This window comes from Saccopteryx leptura, chromosome 2 (assembly GCF_036850995.1).
Source record: "Saccopteryx leptura isolate mSacLep1 chromosome 2, mSacLep1_pri_phased_curated, whole genome shotgun sequence".
Classification (NCBI taxonomy): domain Eukaryota; kingdom Metazoa; phylum Chordata; class Mammalia; order Chiroptera; family Emballonuridae; genus Saccopteryx; species Saccopteryx leptura.
The window spans coordinates 237172096-237199886 of NC_089504.1; the positions used below are offsets into that span (position 1 = coordinate 237172096).

Below are 27791 nucleotides of genomic sequence, written 5' to 3' on the forward strand. Positions count from 1 at the left end.
GGCGTGGAGCTGTCCTGGTCATAACTGAACCCACACTCTAGCCCAGGTTATAGCCCAACCCAACCAGAACCCCTTGGGACGCTTGTTTCCCCCGCCTATCCCCCAACAGCCCCAAGTGACCTGCTGGGTTCTTTTTTGCTACTACCAACGGGGAAACTTGTATCTTCTCCGTCAAGGATCATTCATTGCTCAAGTTACAGGCCAACTCAGCCATGCCTAACTAGTACTCCTGTTTTCTGAAACCTTGAGTCCAGTCTGATCTCAACAGCCCAGTTTACAATCCAACTCAAACACCACCTAACAGGGCGCATGTTTCCCCAAACCTAACATCACCCCAACCTCCCATGATAGGTAGAGCACAATTCATCTCAGCCACAATGCCATCTGAATGCTTGTGTCCTAAAAACCCAATGCCCACCTTCTCCAAAAATCTAGCCCACCATTGTTGAGAGCTTCTCATTCATTCCAGAATGAATATTCATTGTGCCCCCACTACGTGCCTGCCATGCACTGTGCTAGGCATTGACGATGGAGTGATTACAGTACAGCAGAATCCCTGCTCTCATGGAGACGCCATTCTAGTTGGGGAGACAATACAATACACGGATAAGAAAGACAATTTTGGACATTGAAAGTGTAAGTGAAGAAAATAAAACAGTGAAGCTACAGTGGGTGACAGAGGGCGTGGCTGAGATAGGAAGTGGGGGTTAGGGCAGGAAGTACCTTTGAAGAGGTGGCTACATTTAAGCTGAAACCTAAAGAAGCAGGAGACAGCCAGAGTGGCTGGAGCCTGTGCAAAAACCTTAAGGTTAAAAAGAGCTTTGCCCTGGCCGGTTGGCTCAGTGGTAGAGCGTCCGCCTGGCGTGCAGAAGTCCCGGGTTTGATTCCCGGCCAGGGCACATAGGAGAAACGCCCATTTGCTTCTCCACCCCTCCCCCTCTCTTTCCTCTTTGTCTCTCTCTTCCCCTCCCGCAGCCGAGGTTCCATTGGAGCAAAGTTGGCCCGGGCGCTGAGGATGGCTCCATGGCCTCTGCCTCAGGCGCTAGAGTGGCTCTGGTCACAACAGAGCAACGCCCCAGATGGGCAGAGCATCGCCCCCTGGTGGACATGCCGGTGGATCCTGGTCAGGCGCATGTGGGAGTCTGTCTGACTGCCTCCCCGTTTCCAACTTCAGAAATATACCAAAAAAAAAAAAAAAGAGCTTGGTGTGTAAAAGCAACCAGGGAGACCTGGGGAGGGAGTAGAGGGATAGGAGTTGAGCATGAAGAGTTGAGCAGGGGCTGCAGCATGTTGGGTTAGGTAGCAGGTGGTATAGAGCTTGCATTTTTTTTTTTTGTATTTCTCTGAAGTTGGAAACGGGGAGGCAGTCAGCAGACTCCCCCATGCGCCCGACTGGGACCCACCCGGCATGTCCACCAGGGGGCGATGCTCTGCCCATCTGGGGTGTTGCTCTGTTGCAACCAGAACCATTCCAGTGCCTGAGGCAGAGGCCACGGAGCCATCCTCAGCGCCTGAGCCAACTTTGCTCCAATGGAGGCTTGGCTGCGGGAGGGGAAGAGAGAGACAGAGAGGAAGGAGAGGGGGAGGGGTGGAGAAGCAGATGGGTACCTCTCCTGTGTGCCCTGGCTGGGAATCGAACCCAGGACTCCTGCACGCCAGGCCGACGCTCTACCACTGAGCCAACCAGCCAGGGCCTTAGAGCTTGCATTTTATTCTAAGGGCAATGAAAAATCACTAGTGCCAGAAAAAGAATGGCCAAACCTTATTAAATTTTTTTATTAAATATTTTCGATGTAATCTTTCAAGGGGCAGATGAGAGAAGCAGTGGTTCCAAACCAAGGGCATGACCCAAGTACAGTCAGGAAATGAGAGGGTCCAGGGGACACAAAGCTAGCATCTCTTCTTGCTCATTACCCAAACCCTGCACGCCCCATCAGGCAGATCTCCCACTGATAGGTGCCCTAGTCATCAACTTTAGTTTGTTCCCACCACACCCAGCCTCACCACCTCAGGCATCCTCAGATACCATCTTCTTGAAGCATCACCAGCCCGCCCAGCACCCTTGACTAGAGCCAGAACTCCACCCACCTTTCAGACACCTCTATCAATTCCACAGAGATCACAACCCACATTGGGGCCTCCAGCCTCAGACAACACCCTGATTTCTCAACTTGTGCCATCCCAGCCAAAACACCGGAGACCATGGCTAATACAAGAAATACAAAGCTAGAAGAATTCTCTTGGCATAGAACATAGTTCGATATGCTGAGATAGGTTGTTGCTCTGGGTCAATTAAATGTCTATTATCATGATAGGGATTGAACTGGTACCAGGGGCGAGGCTGGTAGCAAAAATGGATCCTGTGAGCTGTGTTGTACGGTAAGGAGTGGTGGGAACCGTGGAGTACCCATCCAAAGGGCACTCATTGCCCAGAGTTGTGAGCATTTCAGACTTCTCAAGAAACATAAGAAACCCAGATTTGTAAGATTTCTTGATCTTTAGATGTTGGCAACTAATTCCAATTTAAAAAAAAAAAAACTTCCAGGTAAGCCACACAACTTTATTCTTTTATTTTTTATTTTTCCCCCTCCCCCCCCCATTAATTGCTTTTACATATGTGCCTTGATCGTGGGCCTTCAGCAGACCAAGTAACCCCTTGCTCAAGCCAGCGACCTTGGGCTCAAGCTGGTGAGCTTTTGCTCAAACCAGATGAGCCCGCGCTCAACTGGTGACCTCGGGGTCTCGAACCTGGGTCCTTCCACATCCCAGCCCGACGCTCTATCCACTGCACCACCGCCTGGTCAGGCCACACAACTTTATTGCCTTTTTCTTTCAACCATGATCTCAAATTTACAGAGAAATTATGAGGACAATACAAATAACTTGATATTCCTGAACCATTTGAGCATAAATTACTGACACAATGCCCCTATCCCTTTATGTGTCTTTCCTCCAAGCAAGGATGTTCCCCTGCAGAATCACAATGCATCCACTAATGCAGGAAATTAACACTGATATGTTTGTACCATCTAATACGCAGACCTCCTCAAGTTTCAGCATTTGTCCAAATAATGTCCTTTTACAGCAAAAGGATTCAGCTCAAGATCTCATGTTGCATGTACTTGTCCTATCTCTTGGGTCCCTTTCAGTCTGGAACATTCCTTGGTCTTTGACTCTCATGACGTGGACACTTTTGAAAGGGCAGTTATTTGGAGATGGTCCCTTAGTTTAGGTATGTCTGGTGTTTCCTGTGGATCAGATCATGCATTCAGATCATGCATCTTAGATTAGATGAAGGTTGTGGAGTCTGTGCATCATGAACTATCCCAGAAGTAATATTCTGTCCTCATTGCATCATAACAGATGACACATGACTTCAGCTTGTCCCATTATTAATGCAGTTAACTTGGATCACTTGAATAAGGTGCTGTCTTCCAGGCTTCTCCATGGTGACTCGGCTCTTTTCCTCTTTGAAATTAAGAGATATTTCATAGGGAGTTACTTTGAGACTAAGTAAATGTCCTATCTCTCATCAAATTTTTCACTTAAGCCTTCAAGCTGGCTTCTGTGTCCTTTGACATGTCACCATCATTCTTAAAGCACTTTCTGCCATAAGATATTCCAGGTCCACCTTGTACTTTCCCTTCCCTAGTCCTGAATCAGCCATTTCTCAAAAAAGCCCAGGTTACTTTTAGTGGAGAATGTAATTTAGAAACCAAGGGTGGGGTAGGGGGAGGCAGTGGAGGGCAGACACGGGATAGATGGTGATGGAGGGAGACTTGACTTGGGGTGGTGAACACACAATCCAGTATACAGAAGATGTAGTGTAGAATTGTGCACCTGAATCCTATATAATTTTATTAACCAATGTCACCCCAATAAATTCAATACAATTTTTTAAGAATACAAAATACAATAAATAAAAATAAAGTAGAAATCAAGACCTACATGTGCTTATTGTTATTGGGTATCACTGCTCCTAGATCCTCTCGGTAGACAGTTACACACGTGAGTGCAAACACAGACACACATTTCTATCTATATATAGTATTTGTTTCTATAGTCATCTATCTATATTGGGTAGATGTAAGTTCACCCTATAGGTCCAATTTCAATCTAAGTCACAGGTTAATTCTAGTTTATTTTTTCTTTCTATATTAATAACTCCCTTCTCTGACAGAGAGAAACTTGGTGTTCTCATTGATTTTAATCTCTTCACCTATTTAATCCAATACCAGTATGACCATCCCCAACAAAGATGCCCTTTACACCCCACTCAGACTCTGACCCCCTAAACCAGGCTGCCTTGCCATGATGATGCCCTCCTCACTCACATGAGCTCCAGCCATTCAACCTAGGCTACCCTCGCTACACTCTTCTTATCCCATTTAGGCTATGACATCCCTCTGTGGACCAGCATGTACCCCCCATTGCTGATGCTCACCTTGATGGGACCCACCCAATGGGTTTTGGGTTGAATTTTTCTTTTTCTTTTTTTTTTTCTTTTTTTTTTTTTTGTGGCAGAGACAGAGAGAATCAGAGAGAGGGACAGATAGGGACAGACAGGAAGGGAGAGAGATGAGAAACATCAATTCTTTGTTGCAGCTCTTTAGTTATTCATTGATTGATTTTCATATGTGCCTTGACCAGGGGGCTACAGCAGACTGAGTGACCCCTTGCTCAAGCCAGCGACCTTGGGTCCAAGCTGGTGAGCCTTGCTCAAACCAGATGAGCCCGCGCTCAAGCTGGTGACCTCAGGGTCTCGAACCTGGGTCCTCCACATCCCAGTTCGACGCTCTATCCACTGCACCACTACCTGGTCAGGTGAATTTTTCAATTTTTAAAGAAGAAAATGGAAGGGAAGAGGAGGGAAGGGAATAGAGGAAAAGGGAAGGGAGGGGAAAGGAAAGAGAAACACAAACCTTTGGCAAGCTGGCTTTAGCTATGGGCCATCAGTTCCTACCTTTAGCTTACTGTAGTGGGGCAGACATTCACACATTCAACAAATATTTATTGAGTGTTTACTCTGGAGGACAAAGAATTAGACAATAGATAAACTGTTGTGGGGGACATACTATCAGATACAGAAAAGCCACCTCATCTTACTGGATTGTTGGGCCATTATACTTGCCTCATCAGTTGCAAATTTCCTCTTCAATTTGCAGGACCAGCTTGGCCAGTAGAGTGAATTCTCCTGGTTGGAATCAACTCAGTAGGGGTGAGGTGTTTACTCTACAAAGTTGCATCATTTTCCTGAACCAGCTCCACCCGCTGTTAATAGCTTCTTCCCAAACTGAATCATCACATCCCAGTGACTCAGACGTCTCTCCCCAAAAGCATCTGTTGAAATGGACAAAGTCATGGTGTTTTTGACACTTCATCTTATAACTCAGCCTCCCTATATGCAAACAGTAATATTAAAATAATAGGAAATATTAATTGAGAACTGACTGTTTAAAGCCCAACACCTCCCCTTTCTATCTGTGTGGCCGTGGGCAAGTCACTTCCTGTTTGAGTTTCCTGTGGTTGCCGTAACAGTGACTACAGACTTGATGGATTAAAACAACTAAAATTTATTCTCTCACAGTTCTGGAGTCCAGAAGTCCACATCTGTTTCACTGGAGCAAAATCAAGGTATCTGCAGAGCTGCAGGTCCTTGGAAGTTTCTGGAGGGAAATCTGTTTCTTCCTCTTCTGGTGGCTGCAGGCATTCCTTGGCTTATGGCTGCATCCCTCTAAGTCTCTGTATCCATCTTCACACAGCCTTTTCCTCTCTGTGTGAAGTCTCCCTCTGCATCTCTCTTACAAGGACACGGGTGAGGGCATTTAGGGCCACCCTGGATAATAAAGGACCATCTCTCCATCTCAAGATCCTTCATGTAATCACACCTGCAAAGACCTCTTTTCCAAATAAGATCACATTGAAAGGTTCCAGGGATTAGGACCCGATCTCTTTGGGGGCCGTTACTCAGTCTACCACGCTTCCCCACTCTGAGCCACAGTTGTTTCATCTATAAAGAGGACAGTAATAATGGTAACTACTCCCAGAGCTGCTGTGAGGTTTCAGTGGGTTAACGTAAATCGCAGTTGGCACGCAGGCTGGCGGGCAGCCCTCGATGACTGGTGCGGTCATTCTGAATCAATTTCTTGAGTTATTTCTACCCAGTACTGGCAACTGTGGGGTAACTGATTCCAATGATGTCACCTCTCCGACTGCCAGGTTTTCAGCAGGAATACACATGCCAAGTGGGTTTTGTTGAGCCAACTTCTTCGGGTGTGAAGAGCTGCCATGCCAACCCGCCTCACTGTTTCGCAGGCCCGTCTGCTTCTCCCTAATTAGCAAAAAGGCAGCACCCGCCAGCAGGCCCACTCACTGCCTGCCATCCCAGGAAAACAGAGCAGCACACCAAAGCTAAATATTTGAACTTTTTTTTTCAGTTTCTAGATAAGAATAGTATTTGGGGATTGAAAGAGCAGACAGCAGAGATGAGGGAGAAATGCCACCCACATGGGTGGCCTCAGAGGAGAAGCCCTCTAAGGAAACCCAACCATATCACTGAAAATGTCACTGCAAACTATCTTTGTTATTAAATTGGAGAATATGAAGGTCAAAAGATAGTTTATTTGTTCCATTCAGTTCCACAATCACTTCTTTTTTTTTTTTTTCAGAGACAGAGAGAGGGATAGATAGGAATAGACAGACAGGAACGAAGACAGATGAGAAGCATCAATCATCAGTTTTTTCTTGCGACATCTTAGTTGTTCAATGATTGCTTTCTCATATGTGCCTTGACCGTGGGCCTTCAGCAGACCGAGTAACCCCTTGCTTGAGCCAGCAACCTTGGGTCCAAGCTGGAGAGCTTTGCTCAAACCAGATGAGCCCGCGCTCAAGCTGGCGACCTTGGGGTCTCGAGCCTGGGTCCTCCGCATCCCAGTCCAAAGCTCTATCCACTGCGCCACCACCTGGTCAGGCACTTTTTTAAAAATTTGATTTGAGAGAGAGAGAAAGAAACATGGATTTGTTGTTCTACCTGTTCATGCATGCATTATTGGTTGATACTAGTATGTGCCCTGACCGAGGATCAAACCCACAACCTTGGTGTGTTGGGACGATGCTCTAACCAACTCAGCCCTCATAGAGGCAGGTGCTATGCAGAAAATTCTCAGTATCGGGGCAATCAGAACAACAACTGTTATCATTTATTAAGTGCTGATAATGTGCCTGGCACTGGGTTAAGGCGACTGTTAATAATAAACGGGTACCACGATCCCCATTTTACAGATGAGAAAACAGAAGCTCAGATATGAAATAATTTGGAACTCAATGGAGGCTCCTTTTCATACCAGTCTGGCCTTGAAAAGTGATACGAATCCCCCAAGGAGTTCACTAACATTACATCAGATAAATGTATCCCGGTGGGTAGAAGTACAGCAGGTTGAGCTACCTGATGGCTCTGAATGGAAGGTTCTAGAACAGAATTCCATTTTCCAGCTTCCTCTGCCTATAGGAGCAGGCCTGCTGGAATAAAGTCTGATAAGTTCACCTGGTTTTCAGAAGAGGTGCCAATGGAGGTGTAGTGGGAGGTCCAGGGCGCACACCTGAAGAGGGCAGGCTTACCCTTTACAGGTTTCTTTCAGGGCAATGACCTCCAAATTGGGAGGAATGAGGTGAGTGCCACAGGCCAGGCGTGTTTGGAGGGATGCCACAGCCTCCAGGTGAAAAATAAATAAATAAATAAATAAATAAATAAATAAATAAAATTGAATGACAATAACTAAAAGTTAATCATGATGAAGGGCATGTCCCCTCAAAAATGTCCCTGTCCTACTCCCAGAACCTGTGAATGTTACCTTACATACATAGCAAAAGGGATTTTGCAGATGTGATCAAAGTTAAAAGCCTTGAGATGGAGAGGTTATCCTGAATTATTCAAGTGGGTGCTTAATCCTTAAAAGTGGAAGTTTTTGGCCCTGGCCAGTTGGCTCAGTGGTAGAGTGTCGGCCTAGCATGCAGGAGTCCCGGGTTCGATTCCCAGCCAGGGCACACAGGAGAAGCGCCCATCTGCTTCTCCACCCCTCCCCCTCTCCTTCCTCTCTGTCTCTCTCTTCCCCTCCTGCAGCCAAGGCTCCATTGGAGCAAAGTTGGCCCGGGCGCTGAAGATGGCTCCATGGCCTCTGCCTCAGGCGCTAGAATGGCTCTGGTTGCAAAAGAGCAATGCCCCAGATGGGCAGAGCATCGCCCCCTGGTGGGCATGCCGGGTGGATCCCGGTCGGGCGCATGTGGGAGTCTGTCTGACTGCTTCCCCGTTTCCAACTTCAGAAAAATACAAAAAAAAAAAAAAAAGTAGAAGTTTTCAGCTGCGGTCCAGGGTGATGCGACTGGGGAAGACTGGTAAGTAATGTATACAGGATGTTAATAACAAGGAAAAATGGGTGCGAAGTATAAGGGAACTCTCTGTACAACCTTTGCAACCCACCCTGAAGCTAGACATGGGCTTTGAAACAGTTTTCATTCTTCCATCATGAAAAATAATTTAAATTTAAACTATTTCTATAGCTCTTTCACTTACTATTCATTTGTTTCTTCTTCATAAATCTATTATTTCTAGATTTTTGTATAATGTAATGATGGGCATTTCAAAACTGTTTCAAAGCCCATGTCTGGCTTCAGGGTGGGTTTTGTTCACTGGCCAAAGCCTGCCATATAATTAAATAAAGCTATTCTGAAATTGAAAGTTTATTTAAAAATACAGATGCCCAGGCCGCATCCCTGACCATTTAACTCAGAATTTCAGTCTCAGGGATCAAGCATCAGGATTTCAAAATTCTCTCTAGATGATTCACACCTACAGCCAGGGTTGTGAGCCATCCATGCATTGAAAGCACCTCCTAAAGTGTAAATAAAGCATGATGGAGATGCGGGTTGTTATGATTAACCAAAAAAGCCATTGTTTATTGTTTTTTACTTCCACAAATAATAGTGACTACTATAAAATAAAAAACCCAGAGAGAAATAAAAATTAAAGTCACCCCTAATTCAGCCTTGGCCCTATAGCTCAGTTGGTTAGAGAATTGTCCTGAAGTGCAGAAGTTGCCAATTTGATCCCTGGTCAGGGTACATACAGGAGCAGCTCAATGTTCCTGTCTCTCTTTCTTCCTCTCTCCCTCAAAGGAATAAAAAAAAATGTTTAAATTAAAAAAAAATCACCCCTAATCCTGTCCCCTAGGAATACCCACGGTTTTTAGTGAATACCCTTTGACACTTTTTTCTCATTAAACACCTAATTTTATTATTATTCCTGTTGTTATTACTATGAAAACACAAAACTTGGGTCTTTGAGCTCACCTGTCTACATCTGCGTTCCTCCTTTGTCTTCAGGGAGGGTGGGAGCCCCACCCAGGTGAGAAGCTGGAGTGGCTGATGTTGAAATACTTGAAAACCCAGTGCAGATAAGTGTGCTTTGGCAATGCTACCTGTGAATTAAGTGAGGGCACGGTATGGCCTCCAGCGCTGCCACATTTCAGCTAATGGGGAGCTGCTATTGTGCCATCTCCTCATTCCTCTTTTCTCTTTCCATACTAGGATTCTGAAAGATGCCAGTCCAAGCCCCTTGTAACTGGCTCAGGGACCAGTGTGTGCTGCATCCACCTGAATGGTTTCCTGCCAGCCCTTCCCCTCTCAGCCCACTGTGGGCCACAGTCACCACCTTGTCACTAAATATTTAATACTGCCAAACTCTTTATATGGCCCAGTTGGTCCACGTCTGGTGGCCTCCTTCAAGAGCTACATCTGCAAGCCACAAGCTCCTGGAAAAGCAGACTGAATAGAGATTCACAAGCTCTGGAGGTTGGGTATAAATCATGGCTCTTGTTGTCCTAGCTGTGTGACCTCAAGAGGGTTGCTTGACCTCTCAGAATCTGTTTCCTCATTTGCAAAATGGGGGCGTGAACCTCACAATTTGGAGGGAGGTTAAAATGAGAGAATGCATCTAAAAACACCTAGCACATAGTAGGTATTCAAACAATGATAGTTCCTTTTTGCTGTCTTTTTTTTTAGAGGAGATAAGCCAATTTTATTGCCCATCATTACATTATACAAAAATCTAGAAATAATAGATTTATGAAGAAGAAACAAATGAATAGTAAGTGAAAGAGCTATAGAAATAGTTTAAATTTGAATTAGTTTTCATGATGGAAGAATGAAAACTGTTTCAAAGCCCATGTCTGGCTTCAGGGTGGGTTTTGTTCACTGGCCAAAGCCCGCCATATAATTAAGGCGTTCAGTGTTTTGTCTGCTCTGCTGGCTCTTGACAAAACCTTTGCAGTCTTCCAGAAAAATGATGGACTCCGGGTGTTCCAGAGCTAGGCTGAGCTCCACCAACTCACTTGCTAAAGTGTTGCCCATCCCACTGTTCACAAGGAAATCCTAGATGGTTATACAAGGGCCAATCCGGCAAATCTGTGTTGAGTGTGTGATTTGTGTCCTTCTGTTCAGACTCACCAATAGACTGACTTCCACGAGTTTATTGGAGCAAACATCAACTCAAACTGGGCAGCGGCAAACCAGAGGTGGCAGAGAAGCTTTTATAGAGAAGACACAGTAGCTAAGCCAGGAAATTATTTGATTGGCTACAGATGAAGTAGTTGCCGCCTTTGGGAGAAGTGAGTTGGCTCTGTGATTGGTTGTTCTTAAGTTTAAATTTCTCAGATTCTAAGGCATTGATTCTAGCTTAGATTAGTTTGCTTGAGTAGGCTACTAAGGTATGAGAACCACCCGTATCTAATGGCCTCCTTTCAGTTGTTTTAACATTCTTATTTCACAGATGAGAGATGAAGAGATCTGCCTGAGACCCCACAGTTAGTGTGGTGGGTGGGAATATAGGCCATGATGTTCAACAGGATACTACATCCAGGAAAAACAGAAATGAGTAAAGGAATGGAGAAATAAAGGGAAGAAAAAATGAATGGAAAAATGAAACAATGAATTTTTGGATATTTGTCATTATCTTTTAAATGTAATAGTCAATATATAAAATAATACATATAGCTTGACCTGTGGTGGCCAGTGGATAGAGCTTTGACCTGGAATGCTGAGTTCCCTGGTTCAAAACCCTGAGCTTGCCTTGTCATGGCACATCAGAGAAGCAATTACTACAAGTAATTGCTCTCTCTCCTCTCTGTAAAACCAATAAATAAGGTGTTTAAAATATAATACTTTATAAAATAATACACATAGCACATGTGAGTCATAAAATACTCTGCCTAGTCAAAGGAACACCCTTGAACCTACAACCAATCCAATAGAAAGTTACCAGTGATTTATGTCTACTTACATCAGTGGTTCTCCCAGCTGGCTACACACTGAACATACCTAGTCAACCACTCATTCCCTCAAAAAAGCTAATGGGATTTGCCTGGAGTTTGGTCTGAGCACCTGGATTTTTTTTTAAGGCATTTGCATTTTTAAGACTTCTCCGGGTGATTCTCATGTGCAGTCAGGCTTGAGAACCACTAGTTTGTATTCTCATCCCCTGTTGTATCCTCCTGACTTCCCCAACCCTTACCTTTATCCCCCCAGGGACCGACCATCCTGAATTTTGTGTAGTGAATGGATTTGTTTCATTCATCCTTCCTCGTTTCCAGGACCAGCGACGTTTGCGACTGGTCTCCCGCCCACCACGAGGCGGCGTCAGAGAAAAAAACACACCCTCCTTTCTCTGCGCGGCGCCTCGCGCGCTGGAGGCCGCTTGGCCCTCGCGGCGCTCCGTCGTCCCGGCAACGAGCGTGGAAACCGCCGGCTTTGATTGAGCACGGCCCCGGAGGGTGGCCGCGGGATTAGCGGGTTTTGTTGGGGCTGCGGGGTTTTGGGCCAGGGACTCTTCGGAAACTCCGGGGCGCAGAGAAACGTGAGTGGGAGCTTGGGTTTGGCCGGGAGCCGGAGTTGGGGTCGGGACCTGCAGTGGCCGCGCGCTGGCGGGAACCCGGGCGGGAACCAGGGCGGGCATCGGGGTCGCGAGCGCAGGCACCGGCGGGCCCCGCATCCCGTGCTCACTCTGCTCCCACCGCGATCTGGGTCTGACACTTTGTTCTATGACCCTTTTGTCATGTGTGTATGTTGAGGCCAAGAGAGGGATGCGACTGGTTCAGGGAGCAGCCCAGCTTGTCGGCAGAGCCGGAACCGGAACCTTAAGTTTCTTGACGCCGAGCCCAAAGATTTATCCATGGGCAGCATGCAAGAGCAAGGAATAACGCCTGTCAAGACTGCCAGTCCCAAGACGGAGATATAAACAGGCCGCCGCAGGCTAGACTTGGCACACAGATGCCGTTTATTCCCCCAGGTCGGAGGACTGAATCTGAGACTTGGCGTGGACCCAGGGCCGTTGTTTATCAGGAGACGTTCCTTAAGCACCTTAGTAAGTGGTCAAGCACTGGTAGACCTTGCTTTTGGGTCAGGATGAAAGATAACCGCATGAGATTACTCTCTGCTTTCAAGTCTTCATTTGGGTCCCCAGACTGCTGTGTGACCCTTTTTTCTGGGTCGCAGTGTCTCCATCCCTTCGATGAGGGATATGTCCTCCATGTTAACCCAGAACACTTCCAGGTGTGACACCTGGGTGAGGCCCCTCCCTGGGCGCTGACAAAGCCAGGGCATGTTGGTCCCAGCGGGCAGCGTCTTGCAGTTGAGCACCTGGGCCCTGGTCTCAGACTGACCAGGAATTAGGATTCCAGCCAGCTCTTTTATTTCCTCTTCCATGCTTTGTGATCTTGGGCAAGTCACTTTACCTCTTTGGACTTGTTTCCACCCCTGCCAAATAGTGGGGTGAAGGTAATGAAAAAATTCATATACAGTGTGTCTGTAAAGTCATGGTGCACTTTTGACTGGTCATAGGAAAGCAACAAAAGACGATAGAAATGTGAAATCTGCACCAAATAAAAGGAAAACCCTCCCAGTTTCTGTAGGATGATGTGGCAGCATGAGCGCATGCGCAGATGATGACGTAACACTATGTATATAGCAGAGCAGCCCACGGCCATGCCAGTCGAGAGGAAAGTTCAGTGTGTTCTGTGGCTCACTAAATTAAAATCTGTGACCAAAGTGCAATGTGAACATCAGCGCGTTTATAACGAAGTGCCACCACATAGGAATAACATTACTTGGTGGGATAAGCAGTTGAAGGAAACCGGCAGTTTGGTTGAGAAACCTCATTCTGGTAGGCCATCAGTCAGTGACGAGTCTGTAGAGGCTATTCGGGATAGCTACCTAAGGAGCCCTGAAAAATCTGTGCGTGCGCCCACATCGAACTGCACTGAATAGGTATGAAACTGGGAGAGTTTTCCTTTTATTTGGTGCAAATTTCACATTGCTATCGTCTTTTGTTGCTTTCCTGTGACCCGTCAAAAGTGCACCATGACTTTACGGACACACAGTATATCAAGACATGTTCCTTAAATTATCCGTTACTTTATGCAGAACATAAAAGTCTCCAATGTGCCTGATCCAAATTTGCTAGGACTGGTTCCGTCTCTGTCTCCAGTGCCTTGATGTTGTCTGTACCACTGAGTGCAGTTCAGGCTTATTTAAATCTTAGGATTTGCAGCCCTGATGGCAAATCACTTTTAAAAAATGCTGATATCTGGGGCCTACACTAAGAGCTTCTGAATTTGATTGGTCTGGAGTGGGGCCCAGGCTCCATTGCATGATTCCAGTGTGCAGCCAGGGGTTGAGGATCACTCACTGAAGGGATGAGGCCAAGCTTGAGAGGGCTCTTGGGGGGACAGCAGGCTCATTTTCCTACCACTGCTGTTCTTAGATGGCACTCCCCACTCTGCCCTCCTACTGGTGTAGCCGGAGGCTCCTGGACCAGCAGGTAGCACGACAGCGACACCGAGAGCAGGAGGCTCGGCTTCGGCAGCAGTGGGATGAGAATAGCCGCTACTTCAGGATGTCCAACATCTGCAGCTCCAAACAGGCAGAATGGAGCTCCAAGACGTCCTACCAGCGGAGGTAACTGTGTGGTGACCGAAATTGGAAGGAGGGGGCGGCTACCTGCTGGTCAGGGGATGTAGCCTTAAGGACATGAGAGAACATGGCTTGATCGCTTATTTTCTCAAGGGAGTGACTGGACAGTATGGATTGGCTGCATCGTGATGTTTTTCCAACTGGAAATTGGAAAAAGGATCATCAGCAAAGTAATACATTTGCAGAGAAAAAGCAAAATAATAAAAAATGTATTTAGAATCTGAAAGTCTCCTTGTAACCCCATATCCCCAGCCTGATCGCCTGTCTTCCCATACTTTTTCCCGTTTGTGTTTGTGTATAAACACACACACACATATACCCGTTTTTGTAAAAATATATGGAAATTAATAACAGGCTTTGGAGGCAGACAGACCTAGGTAGACATCCTGACTGTGTCGCTTGCTGCTTGAATGAGCCTCAGTTTTCTCATCAGTGAAGTGGGGCTGAAACAGAACCTTCTTTGTAGGATTTGCATGATGAGCCATCCATGGTTTTACCTGGTACATGGTAATTGCTCGAATAATAATATTCACTAGTGCCGTTATCATGCGCGTATATAAGCGTACTATACCTTTTCTTGTTGTAAAGATTAGATTCTATTCTGCAGAGTGTTCTGTGACCTGCTCTGTTAACTGGCTGGAGAACTCCTTCCCATGTCACATACATGTTATACATACCTTAGCAGAGTGATCCATCTGGCTGTAGCACGACTCATTTATGGTGGGCTCCTTCTCACCCAGCATGCATGCCTACCAGCGTGAGAAGGTGAAGGAGGAGAAGAGGAAGCATCTGGAGGCCAGACGGGAGAGACTCCAGCAGCTGCTGCTGGAGGAGCAGGACCTGCTGGCCAGAGAACTGGGGGAGCTGAGGCTGAGCATGAACTTACGGGAAAAAAGAATTCGGGAGCAGCACAGGAACCTCAAGTCAGCCCGGGAAGAGCAAAGAAAACTGGTAAATTCTCATTGCCCTTAGGAGTGTCCCGCACTGGTCAGTGATGTGCACATGGGTCACCCCTGGGCGATCTGGTCTCATGAGATGGCAATTAATGCCAGAGCCAGCTGGGAAAAGTACTTACTCTAAATTGTTCTTCACTTGTGCGTTTTGCATGAGGCATCTTTGTTCTCCTTGGTCCTTTTAATCACTACATTCGAGTTCTTCTTCTTTATTCCAGTTCTGTAGTTCCACAAGGCCCGGGACTGGTGTATTTTATCTTCCAAAGTAGTTGTGTGGAATGGTGAGCCCTGATCTGTGTTTTTAAGCCTGCTGCACATTTTGAAGCAGATCTGTAGCATCTAGGACCCATATGTAAGACCAGATTTTAGCACCCTCCCATCACCACTATAAGAGTCATTTGTCAGTGCCACCTGGTTCCGTTCAGGGGTCTGGCTCTTGGAGCCATGGGTGCGAGGCAAGGAGGTGTGAAGGGCAGGTGCAGGGACAGCAGGCCGGTGGAGGAGCTCTTAGTCTGAGCTAACTTCCAGGGTGGGTAATCCAAAATGTGAATGGATTTAAAAAGCGACATCAGGTTTCCCTCTTTGTGTTTTGACAGATTGCTGAACAACTTTTGTATGAACACTGGAAAAAGAATGACCCCAAACTTCGAGAGGTGAAAACCAAGGCGATCTGTCCATTGATTGGCCTAAGTAGATGAAATTATGTTTCCTGACTTGTTTTAAACTTGCATCTTGTGCTGGGTTGAGACAGGAGGGAACAGTCCAGCCACCTGAAAAGAATTCCATGCAGAAGATGTGGTTCATTTGGTTGTTTAACCAGTTTATTGAAACATCTGTTGTAGTGTCCACCTGTGGGGGTGTGCAGATTAGAGGTGGCACTCTGCTTTTAGGGAGCTCCCAGCCTAGTGGAGGAAACAGTGGGCAGCTTGTCACAGTGCAGAACACAGGGTACTGGGCAGAACTGGGAAGCTGGGCGTCAGGGCAGTGCCCCCAGCTCAGCTGGAGGTCAGACAGGCGTCCCAGAGCGGTTGCTGGGGTAGAGGACTTTAGAAGGACATGACCACTAATAGATGGTGTAGAGGGGAGGAGAGGACATTGTGGACGGAGGTAACTGTGCAAGAATGGGGCCTGAGTCACGAGAACAGAGCAAGTCCAGGGAGCTACGAGGGGCTGGCAGGCTGGGACGTCTGGGAAGGAGAGGCCCAAGAGCTGAGGCTGGTGAGGCAGGTGGGGACAGACCTCAGGCAGCCTATGTGCTTTCCCCAGAGGCAGGGGGAGCACCTGGATGATTTTAAGTGGGGATACAGTGGGTCCCAGCTGCATGTTGGGGAGCAGCAGCTCTGGCAGCGATGCTAAGGTGGGAAGAGGTGGTGCCAGATGGAGGCCTGCTCTAGCTGCCTAGGTGAGTGATGGTGAAGGCTAAGCTGGGGTGGGGAGAGGAGGACAAATCCAGGGTCCGGAGGAGGGAGAGGGGGAGATGGGGCAGGAGGCAGATAGTCCCATCACTCGTCTCAGCTCAGCTAACAGTTTGTGTATGTTTGGTGGTGTTAATTTAGGTATTCATAATCACATGTAGAAACTGCCAGCCACCAAGTCATGGAGCATCTTGGTGCTTTGGAGTGTGTGCAGTTAGCACTATCCAAGGGAAGTTGCTCTCCCTGACCATTTGTCGGCTCCTCCAAAGTCATTCACTCAGAAAAGTGTATTCAGAACGTTTAGTTGCAAATGTCCATATTTGTAAGTTGAGAAGGACAATTTAAATTTTTTATAAACAATTTTCCAAATAAAAGCCTTTGGACAGAGTACTGTGATTCATTTTCTGATCCAAGATTCTCTAAACCCAAATCTCTTGTTGACCATCCAGACTTGTGGCATGTGCCAGAGCTCACCCCATGTCTCCACAGCTCCTGCTGCCCTGAGGCCTGGCACACTTCACACCAACTGGGGTGGCCTTTGAGATGGTATTTCCATTTAAGTGTCTGCTGAACTCCAGGAACTGGGAGAAAAGCTTCAGTGACTTTGTTCCAACTCTTGAGAGGGGTGTAGAAGCCTGGTCCCTGGGTCTTCCAATTGACATGCCCTGGGGTCATCTCGTGCTCCCTTACCAGACACCTGGGCCACTGGAGTCCTCACCAAAGAAAGTCACTGTCACATTTCAGTGCATGTGACTGTGCTCCCAGTGGACATCAGTCAGAAGAACCAGTGAGGAAATTAATTTATATCCCTTCTCATACTTAGATTGAATTGGACCTTCACAAGAAGCATGTGATAAACTCTTGGGAAACGCAGAAAGAAGAAAAAAAGCAGGTGTGGTATATGACTGGGAATAGTCCCACATGCTACAGTGGGTGACTCACCATATCTTTGAATTTGCCTGTTTTCAATGTTCATAACTCCAATTTAGGAATAGACTCTAACACATTAAAACTGAATGTCTGCTGTTCTTATACATCCTAGAATCTGAACTGATCATTCTCAGGTGACCAGGGCTGGCTGATGGTCAGGGAATGTGCATCTAAAGGGTGTGCTGGCAGTCTCTCGATACAGTGTGCATCATAAACTTCTGAGCCTGGATATGGCTGCACTGCTGGGGACAAAGGCCTATCCTGCCAGGAACCCACTGCTTTGCTTTTAGAAAATCTTTTGTTGAGCCCCTCCTCGGTTCCAGCACAGTGCTTTGCACTGTGCTGTGTGCTCCCAGTTCCATCTCAGGGAAGCATGAGTCAGCCCTGCAGTTCCCACGGTGAGCATTGAGCGCAGGGTGGCACAGCTGGGAAGTGCCGGCTCCTCGGAGACACACCAGGAACGAGAAGCCGGGCCTGCGGCTAGCTGCATGCTGCAAGAGCTGGGTCTGTGTTGGCTGCGTGTCCCAGATACTGATCTTGGTTCGTTTGGCCCCGTGTAGCAAGAAGCCACGGAGGAGGAAGAGAACAAACGGTATGAAAATGAATACGAAACAGCTCGAAGGGAAGCGCAGGAGCGAATGAAAGCAGAGGAGGAGAGGAGGCAGTTGGAGGATAAACTCCAGGCTGAGGCGCTGCTCCAGCAGATGGAGGAGCTGAAGGCGAAGGAGATGGAGGTGAGGGCATGTCATGGCCTATCACCTCCTCTCAGCCGCTCATCGTTATAAAGTGGGCATTTCAAAAGTTGTTCTACAGAGATTGTATTGGGGAGGTGATTCGAAGAAAAAGAGCAACGCTGGGTTCTCCCTTCTGACATTTATTGCCATCTTTGGTTTTCCCATATTCCTAGGTTGTGTTGTGTGCCTAGATTCTACCCATTTGGAGATAACACGCTCTCTCAGATATTTTGAGACCTGCCATCTGAGCGCCTTCTTGAACTTGGAGTTTCCCATGCACTCAGTGGACTTCACTTAGTCTGATTTAGCACACAGCTCTCCCTGGCTAGCAGGTTTTGGGTCTCAAGGCACAAACCGTGAGGGTCTTTGGCCCAGGGGCTCCTTTTAGAATACTGTGCAGTTTTCCCAAGGATCTTCTCACTCGGATGAAGGAAGCACCCCTTCCCCAGGCTGGAATGATTCAATAGTTAGATCTTAATGCTGACTACATATTCGAGGTGCTGAATGCCGGGCTGGGTGCTGGAGCTAGAGCCTTGAGCAAGACCCACAGACCTGGCCCTCGTGGTGGAAGCGGTGTCAGGTAGAGGAGGCAGGTGGTAAATCACAGTAAGGCATGGACAAGACAGGTTGGGAAAGCCTCTCGCAAGAAATGGCTCATCTGAGCTGGGATAAATGTGCGAGTTTAACTGGTGCAAGAGGCTCGGAGCCTCAGAGGTGGGAGGGACTAAGCAGGTGGCCAGGTCAGCCCTTGCATAGGTCTGCAGAAAATGGAGATGAGGAATAAAGGAAGTTCTGAATCTCATGATCTTAATGGAGGACACTGTCAATGTAACGACAGGCCACCAAACTGAAGAAGGAACAGGAGCACCTGTTGAAGCAGCGGTGGGAGCTGGAGCAGCTGGAGGAAGAGAGGAAGCAGACGGCAGCGCTTCGGCAGAGGGCAGAGCTGGGGTGTGTGGAGGAGGGCGGCCCCGCCCAGCCCTCAGAGCCTCTTGCGTTCTCACATGTGCTCTGGTGGCCCTGGAACCAGAAGGGATACTGTAGTTAGCATCTGTCTAACCTCCGTTTAATTCTTTGTAAGACACTGAAGGCAACCTGTATTTTGCTCATGTTTAGACGCTTTTTGCGACACCAGTATAATGTGCAACTCAACAGACGTGCACAGCAGATCCAGGAGGAACTGGTGAGTGGAGACAGCCTGGAGTTTCTTTCACCCTCTTTTGAAGAAGGTTTTCCTTTGGTCAGTAATGAATGCACCTGGTAAGAAGTAAAACACAGTGAGCTCCTGCTCCCCCCCTCCCCCGGGGCCGGCCCCTGCAGTCTCTGCCCCTCCCCAGAGGTGTCTGTGTGGGCCCATATCCTAGATATACATATGCATATGTAGGGAAGTGGTGGGTTTTTAAAAAATGTACTTGAAGTTGTACTCCTCAGCATTCTTACCTACCAGTAAAGCCCATACTTTGTGACCAGTCTACTAAGATTAAGCTTCTTCTTTACTAGCTGCTCAGTATTCCTGTCAAGAATTTAGGTGGGCTCCCTCCTGAGAGGGGGACAAGGGGCGTGAGCAGGCAAACCCATTCCCCCCATCCCTGTCTGCTACAGTTGGGCATCCTTGGGCAACAGTGCCACACAGCACTTCCCCTGACATCTTTCCCATCTCTAGCTGCATTTGGCAGCATCATGAGAGCTTCAGTGCCAGGTCCAGAGAGGAGAGGGCTGGCAGGAGTGGAGGCTGGGGTTGGCAGGACTGGAGTCTAGGGCTACCAAAGGGCTCTGCACCACCACACTGTACTTCCTCCTCTCCCCTGTAGGAGGCGGACAAGCGAATCCTGCAGGCACTCCTGGAGAAGGAGGAGGAGAACCAGCGCATGCACTCGGCCCGGCGGGAGCAGGCTGTGGCTGATGTGGCATGGATGAAGCAGGTCCTTGAGGAGCAGCTGCAGCTGGAGAGGGAGAGGGAGACAGAGCTGCAGATGCTGTTGAGGTGAGAGGCAGCAGCAGTCTGGGCTGCACACTACTGGCCTCTGCTCTGGTAGCTGGCGTCCCCGTAGGTCTCTGTGAGGGTGGTCTGTTATTGAAACACCTGTCCTTGGTAATTTGTCCTTCATTCATGTGGAGCACATCTTTCTTAGGACCTGGCTTGTGGGGGTGTTTCCTTTAAGTTACTTAAGATAGAAATCATTAGGGTTTAGAGTAAGGATCTGTTCATCTAAAATCTTAGAAATCTGAAAGGAAATTGTATAAGTTATGGAGATGTTGCATGCTTCTTATTAGTCCTATATAAGAGATCTGGATCCTAAAAATTAACTTAGTAGATTGAAATAAATAACAGGTAACATTTATTGAGCACTTACTGAATACCAGGTACTCCAGCCAAGTGGTAGAAACTTGGGACATGGAGACTCAGGGAAGCCACCCATTAGCACCAGGCCACAGGGCAAGCTCTCAGGGACCAGGGAACCTGGCCAAAGAGCTCAGGCACTGGCAGTGCCCTCCACTCGAGTCCTGACTCATTCATTCACTTCAGTGCCCGGGTACAGGTCATCACAAGTGCTTTTTATAAAGAGATGGAGTTTTTAAAAGGTCACTTAAATACGTACTATAGGAACACTTTCTGTGACCTTGTTCTTTTTTTTTTTTTTTTTTTTTTTTTACAGAGGCAGAGATAGACAGGGACAGACAGACAGGAATGGAGAGAGATGAGAAGCATCAATCATCAGTTTCTCGTTGCGCGTTGCGACTTCTTAGTTGTTCATTGATTGCTTTCTCACATATGCCTTGACCGTGGGCCTTCAGCAGACCGAGTAACCCCCTGCTGGAGCCAGCGACCTTGGGTCCAAGTTGGTGAGCTCTTTGCTCAAGCCAGATGAGCCCGCACTCAAGCTGGCGACCTCGGGGTCTCGAACCTGGGTCCTTCTGCATCCCAGTCCGACGCTCTATCCACTGCGCCACCACCTGGTCAGGCGTGACCTTGTTCTTAATCTGTTAAAAGTCGGTGTGGATAAGTTTATTTGAAGGCTGGCCTCACAGATGTGTGCTGCCTGATGCTTTGGAGCCCTGTTGGTCCTTCAGTTCCCTTCTGCCATCGGTGGTGGTAAGGAGCCTGCTGCCATTGTTTTGTATTTCCCTAGGGAGGAAGCCAAGGAAGTGTGGGAAAAGAGAGAGGCAGAGTGGGCCCGAGAGAGGAGCGCACGGGACAGACTGATGACTGAGGTATCCCCACTGTGATGGATGTGGGCTGGCCAGTCCTGGGTGGGTGTCTGGGAATTAATGACCATGTTACTGACCCTGCCAGATGTTCTGGGAACAGAGTCCTCTCTGGTTATTTTAAACAAACTCTTAGTCTCATTATAAAAGTTTAATATAAACTTAATTTAAAAAGCTTGAGTGTAGGAAAGTAGTCACCCAGACCCCCATCATCTGCATAGTCATGGTTACTATTTCCTTTTGCACTTCTGTTCCTACACAGAGCATTTGTACCTGCATAGTTCTTCCTATACTGTGCTATTTGATTCCAAGCATTCTAACATGCTCTCACATCTTCTTTGTAAATATCATTTTGGTGACTACATAATCTGCCATCACGTGAGTTTATTGTAGTTTGTTTTTCCATCCCTCTTTTGTGGGTCTTCCATTTTTTTTTCCCTAATTTTGAGCCATTATAGGAAACACTGAAGTAAACCTCTTGGTGCAAGAAGCTTTTCCATACTTAGGATTTTTTTCCCTTTTGGGTGCACAACCAGAAATGGACTATAAAGTATTTTATTTGCCAGTATTTTAGTAATGTGTATAAGACACACACCAACTAAAAGGAAATATTTTGGGGCGGGGAAACCTTCATTGTCCTTGTACTGAATGTTACCTGAATGTGGTTTAAAACAGAATGATGGCCCTGGCCAGCTGGTTTAGCGGTAGAGCGACGGCCCAGTGTGTGGAAGTCCGGGGTTCAATTCCCGGCCAGGGCACACAAGAGAAGCGCCCATCTGCTTTTCCACCCCTCCCCCTCTCCTTCCTCTCTGTCTCTCTCTTCCCTTCCCGCAGCCAAGGCTCCATTGGAGCACATTTTGCCTGGGCACTAAGGATGGCTCCATGGCCTCCGCCTCAGGCGCTAGAATGATGGCTCCAGTTGCAGCAGAGCATAGCCCCCTGGTGGGCATGCTGGGTGGATCCCAGTTGGGCGCATGTGGGAGTCTGTATGTCTGCCTCCCCCTGCTTTTCACTTTGGAAAAATACAAAAAATAAAAAATAAAATGGAATTATATTTGTGCACATCAGTATGCTGCCTTTTGGGATCCTTGGGAAATTGAGGCCCAATTGGTGTCTTTTCACTTTTGTGAATACAAGGTATTCTTCAGCTTCTTTTGATTTTCCCATTTAAAATGTTCCTCTTCATCGTAGCCACTTCATGTGTTCCCTCCAGAGACCTAACTTGGATATGGCAGTTGGCTTCTGGCCATCCTGGTTCCAAATCCCTGACCATGGTCTGGGCTGGTGGTAGGCCATAATTCTGCTTGTCACCAGGTCCCAAACACAACCGGCTTCTACTGCTTTGAGTAGTAAATTTAAATCCAAAAGGTTGGAGGAATGACCCAGACTTCACCTCTGGTCATCTGTGTGGCTTGTGGCTTATTTATTAGTTCTAAAACCCAGCGACAGGGAGTGAGATAGACTTGGTTGCTGTGTTTCTGTGCCTCGGGAAGGAGCTCCATCTTGCCTCCTTTGAGCTCCTTTTGCTCAGCTGTGTCTCCAGAACACACAATCTGTGGACATTTTGTGTAATGGGGGCGGGCAGGACATGTGGGTGACACTGGACTGATTCTGTAGTCTGGGCCTGCCTTCGTCTGGTGTACTTAGGCCTCAGGCTGAGGATTAGGCTGGGTCTTGCACAGGTGCAGCTGCAGCCTGTCCACAGTTTGTAGAACAGGTATCAGTTAATGCCAACTAAATCCTTCCCTTTTCCTTTCTGCTGAGGCCAGGTCCTGACAGGGAGACAACAGCAAATACAAGAAAAGATTGAACAAAACCGACGGGCACAAGAGGAGTCCCTGAGACACAGGGAGCAACTTATTCAAAACCTTGAGGAGGCAAGAGAGTCAGCTCGTCGTGAGAAAGAGGAGAATGAAGATCTGAAATCAGCCAGGAAACAGGAGCTGGAAGCTCAGGTGGGGCCTAGTGCTTGGGTAGGAGGCAGCCTCAGCAGGTGGGGGTGAGCTGCAGCGACAGGCTTGCTGTGGTTCCCACATCATCGTGGCACAGATTCAGAGGCCCTGACTTATTTCTGCAGCCTGACACCACTTACCTAAGAAGCCCACATTTGAGAGCTCAGTGCCTCCTTTCCTATTTTCAGCTGAAACCCTGACCCCGCAGGTTCAAGCTCTACCCCAGGTCTTCCTCTCACGTGGGAACAAGGCTGTCATTACTGCCCACCCTCTCTTTTTCCTGTCTGCATCTGAAAGTGTTTCATTTGCTGGGCCACAATTCTCTATTTATTCAATTCAGTACCTAATAGGTAACAGAATAATCTTCCAAACACGTGGCCACATCCAGAGTTTTTCACAAGGTACATAACCTCTCCAATACCATAAATGTCCTTCCCACTTATTGGCACTTCCCATCACTGTTACTTTCTTCTGATCCTCAGCTAGGGTGGATCCACAGGCTTTCCCTCTGCCCCATGGGCCCTGTCTCGGGGTGACTCACTGTTTGTGCAGGTCGCAGAGCGCCAGCTGCAGGAGTGGGAAGCTGACCAGCAGGAGGAGGAGGCAGAGGAGGAAGTGAGGCAAGCAGAGCAGCTCACCAATGCCCTGCTGCAGCAGGAGGCAGAGAAGATGGCCAAGCAGGGATACCGGCCCAAGGTAGATGGTCCCCCGCTGCCCAGCCACTCAGCCTGGCCACTGCTCTACCAGGGCTGTTCCCAAGCCTATGCCCGCTCTGCTGCTCAGCCAGCTCAGTTCTTCCTTGCTCTTCTCTCGCCTGTTCCCTCTCCTGTTCTAGTGGAACCTTGACATGGTCTGTTTCCGTCTTTGGGGCCTCCTACAGCCCTGGAGGGGATTTTGCTTTGGCTCCTGTCACTGCAACCCAAGGGTTGAGGTCCGTCCTGCCTGCTAAGCTGTATGCCTGTTGACCCCGGTTGGGGACAAACAGCAGTCTGAGAAATGTCAGCCACAGCTGGTGGAGAGGCAGCAGTTCTGGGCCCTAACTATCCAGACATCAAAGCCCCTTCCCATAGTCTGATCCTACCCCCCTCCTTTCTTCTTCCCGTCTCTCAAGTACTTAAGTAACCTCCTGGTCTGAGGGAACTGATGGCTAAAGCACCGGGGAACTGACTGAGGGCTCACAGGCATGTTGCCTCTGCCCCTCCTTTATCAGGGCCACCCAGGCACCCTGAAGTGCTGCAAGACAGGGAGGCCAGGTCCTTTGGGGTCAGAGATCCCTGGGAAGCCAATGAAACAACCAGAGCAGGTGCTACACCTGCTGCAGAATGTTCATGTTCTAAATGGCTGGGGCTCTTGAGGTGTAGGGGACAATATTTAATTTTTTTTTATTTTTTATTTTTCTGAAGCTGGAAACGGGGAGAGACAGTCAGACAGACTCCCGCATGCGCCCGGCACGCCCACCAGGGGCGATGCTCTGCCCCTCCAGGGCGTCGCTCTAACGCGACCAGAGCCACTCTAGCGCCTGGGGCAGAGGCCAAGGAGCCATCCCCAGTGCCTGGGCCATCTTTGCTCCAATGGAGCCTTGGCTGCGGGAGGGGAAGAGAGAGACAGAGAGGAGGGGGGGGTGGAGAAGCAAATGGGCGCTTCTCCTATGTGCCCTGGCCGGGAATCGAACCCAGGTCCCCCGCACGCCAGGCCGACGCTTTACCGCTGAGCCAACTGGCCAGGGCCAAGGGGACAATATTTTAAACTTACTTGGATCAGTGACGGTCTCAGGATTAGTATGTCACAGAGCACATGTGAAAATGTTACTTAGGGCTGGTACTTTGAAAACAGCCATTTATGCTGTGCTTTAGCTCTTACTTAAAATGGATTAATTCCCAGCGCTCCAGAGACTGCTGATCTGATCAATCTCATGTTTTCTCTTTCCTCAGCCTTACGGACATCCCAAAATTGCCTGGAACTGACGTCCTTGGTATTGTGAGCACAGAGAACAAGGATGCTGAGGCCTCAGATATGCAGCCGCCAGAAAGTTTTATAATGTCCTGTTCTAATGTTGGGGTCACTGCAAAATAGCCCAGCGAGCCATTGCAGATCCATGGTTAAATGGATCAAGGATCTACCAGACTTTAAGGTGTTGTAGATATGCAACACCCAGTAGAAAGCCCTTTCCTGCATTTCTTATTCAAGAAAGGGGCTTTTCTAGTCAAACATCGACAGTGCTGTCACCGTCCTGTAATATACTTACACATGTGTGTGAGTTCTAAATTCATGCTCGGAGTTACAAGTTGGGTTGCATGACAGGATTCATAGTCTCCTGTGTTTCACCCTTGTCAACCTCCAGTGACGCTAGAGCTATGAGGGAAGTTTTTTAATTTTTAAAGTTAACACAAATTTATTCTATTGAAGACAAGCATGTACATTTATTTCAGGGTTATTAAGTTAGTGGTCCCAAAAAGGTCTTATCTTGTTTTCTAAAGAAAAGAATTATGAGCCCTGTGACAGTCTGACATGGTCCCTGGATGCTTTCGGGACGGTGGTGAGAAATGTCTTTCTCTCTTTAAGAAGCATTTTGGTAGAATTTCCATAGAGCATTGTGTGTGTGGAGGGGTGATCCCAGCATGTATATTACTGAAACTCAAAAGCAGACCTCGAAAGGTCACTTGGTTGGCTAACCACTTGGTATGACACTTTGGACCTGCAGTGTCTTAGCAAGGTCTCAGTCACATACAGCCTTCTGGGATTTACATGCCCAAAGGAAGGGGCATTGAACCTGAAGAAACTAGATCAGACGCAACCACAAATCAGCCAAAAACATCTCTTCCACTGTTATATCAATGTGACATAGTTCTAGATTAATCTCTATAATTAGCTACAAGTTCCTAGCAGCAGCAATATTTTTATGACTTGTTCTTTTTATTTTTAATATATATTCTTTCTCTAAAGTTTCAATTTTCATTATATTGTGTTCAAGATTGCACATTTCAGTAAATTACAGCTTATTACTGTACCAGGTTATTAAAAACCAGAGTTTATTTAAAAATCTTGAGTCTAAGGGCTGCATTGTTTTTTGCTTCCATTGTGCTGAAAACAAATCAAGCTGAAAACTGCATCCTTAATCTGTTTTTCATTTTCTTGTCTTGAATTTCTTTGGCTGTGATCCCCTGAGCACCACTTCCATTATGCATACTTACATTCACTCCCACTACAGATGTTCATTAATTGTGAAATAAAGTTCCAGTTTGACTGCATCACTCCCAGGCTTTGTTACTGTTGCTTTTATTGATTGCTGCAATGTGGGTTGTGTAGAATGATAGATTTTGATTTATTTACTCCACATCTGCAGGTTTAGATATTCTCTATGACTGATCACTTTTTCTAGATTATATTCATTTTCCTTACAGAAGTGGTGTTGTCACCCTTCTCATTTCCATTGGAACCTCTTTTCCACAGGAAATTAGCAATCATATTGTTTGAGCTCCAGTATAGAACTGATGTGGACAGAAAACCTGGTTAATAGGTACTCAAATATTTCCTGAAAATGTATGATTTCTACGAAGTTCTTGTTTTTGAAGCCTGCTGGTAGGTAATCTTCCTGATTAGCATTGGAAACACTTCTCTACCCTAATGTATTTAAATGTTCTCTCTCTAAAATATGTTTCTAAATTTAGAGCTTCCATTGTCTTACTGTTTCTGGTATGGCCCACACTCCTCCTACTTTGTATATAGTTTGACTATGTTATGGCTATATATATATATATATCATGTATATATATGCATATTAATTTTATTGTTTTTAAACACCTTTTTCTAACTACTGTAAAATTAATGATAGATTATTCTGCAGATTCTTCTACAAAGTTTAATTCCTTTAGAAAAGATGGTACTGAAGCCAGAACTAATATAAAATGATTCTTATTTTGTTCTGTATGTACCAGTTTGCTTTTCCTGCTCATTCAGCACATATTCCCTCCAGGGAGGATGCAGCGAAGGCCTGGGGAAGTTACAACGCTGAACAAGAACAGTGACAGGAATCAAGCCAGTACACAGATGAGCAGATGTCAGTGGAAGGCACAGAGCCAGTTGTAACTCATGGGACTAAAGGGGCCATTTGTGCAATAAATATGTATATTTAGCACATCCGTATTTCTTTATGGATATAAGAAGTATTTTTTCTTGATCTGGATTTTTTTTTTAATTTTTATTTATTTATTTATTCATTTTAGAGAGGAGAGAGAGAGACAGGGGGGAGGAGCTGGAAGCATCAACTCCCATATGTGCCTTGACCAGGCAAGCCCAGGGTTTTGAACCCGCGACCTCAGCATTTCCAGGTCGACGCTTTATCCACTGCGCCACCACAGGTCAGGCCGATCTGGATAGTTTTAATAAAACAGAAAGCATCATACATCCCGTTTCTGTGTAGAAACATTTAGAGTACAGGACACTGTTGCGTGGGGATCCCCATGTGTGAGACTCCCCAAGCCGAGCGGCACTGTCATTCATGCTGCTGACTTGATATTCCCGAGACAGAGCTTACCGTTAACACGGACATTTCTTACTCCATCTGGGTTGATGATACAAATG

The 27791-nt window shown here is 47.1% G+C and overlaps 1 protein-coding gene across 4 annotated transcripts; it reads left to right on the forward strand.

Moving 5' to 3' along the window:
- The first annotated feature begins 11752 nt into the window (after positions 1–11752).
- TCHP (trichoplein keratin filament binding) lies at positions 11753–26953 on the forward strand. Of its 4 annotated transcripts, none has more exons than XM_066370721.1 (14): positions 11753–11905; positions 12338–12412; positions 13846–14004; positions 14760–14970; positions 15569–15625; positions 17211–17279; positions 17878–18051; positions 18890–19002; positions 19168–19234; positions 19863–20035; positions 21183–21264; positions 23028–23213; positions 23763–23906; positions 25142–26953. In XM_066370721.1, exons 3-14 carry the CDS (start codon positions 13943–13945, stop codon positions 25172–25174), a joined length of 1371 nt encoding a protein of 456 aa, XP_066226818.1. In that variant the 5' UTR covers positions 11753–11905; positions 12338–12412; positions 13846–13942; the 3' UTR covers positions 25175–26953. The 4 variants fall into 4 exon arrangements, with proteins under 4 accessions (XP_066226818.1, XP_066226815.1, XP_066226819.1 ...); XM_066370718.1 differs by having other exon boundaries at positions 13811–14004; positions 25142–26952; XM_066370722.1 differs by lacking the exon at positions 12338–12412.
- Positions 26954–27791: the final 838 nt, after the last annotated feature.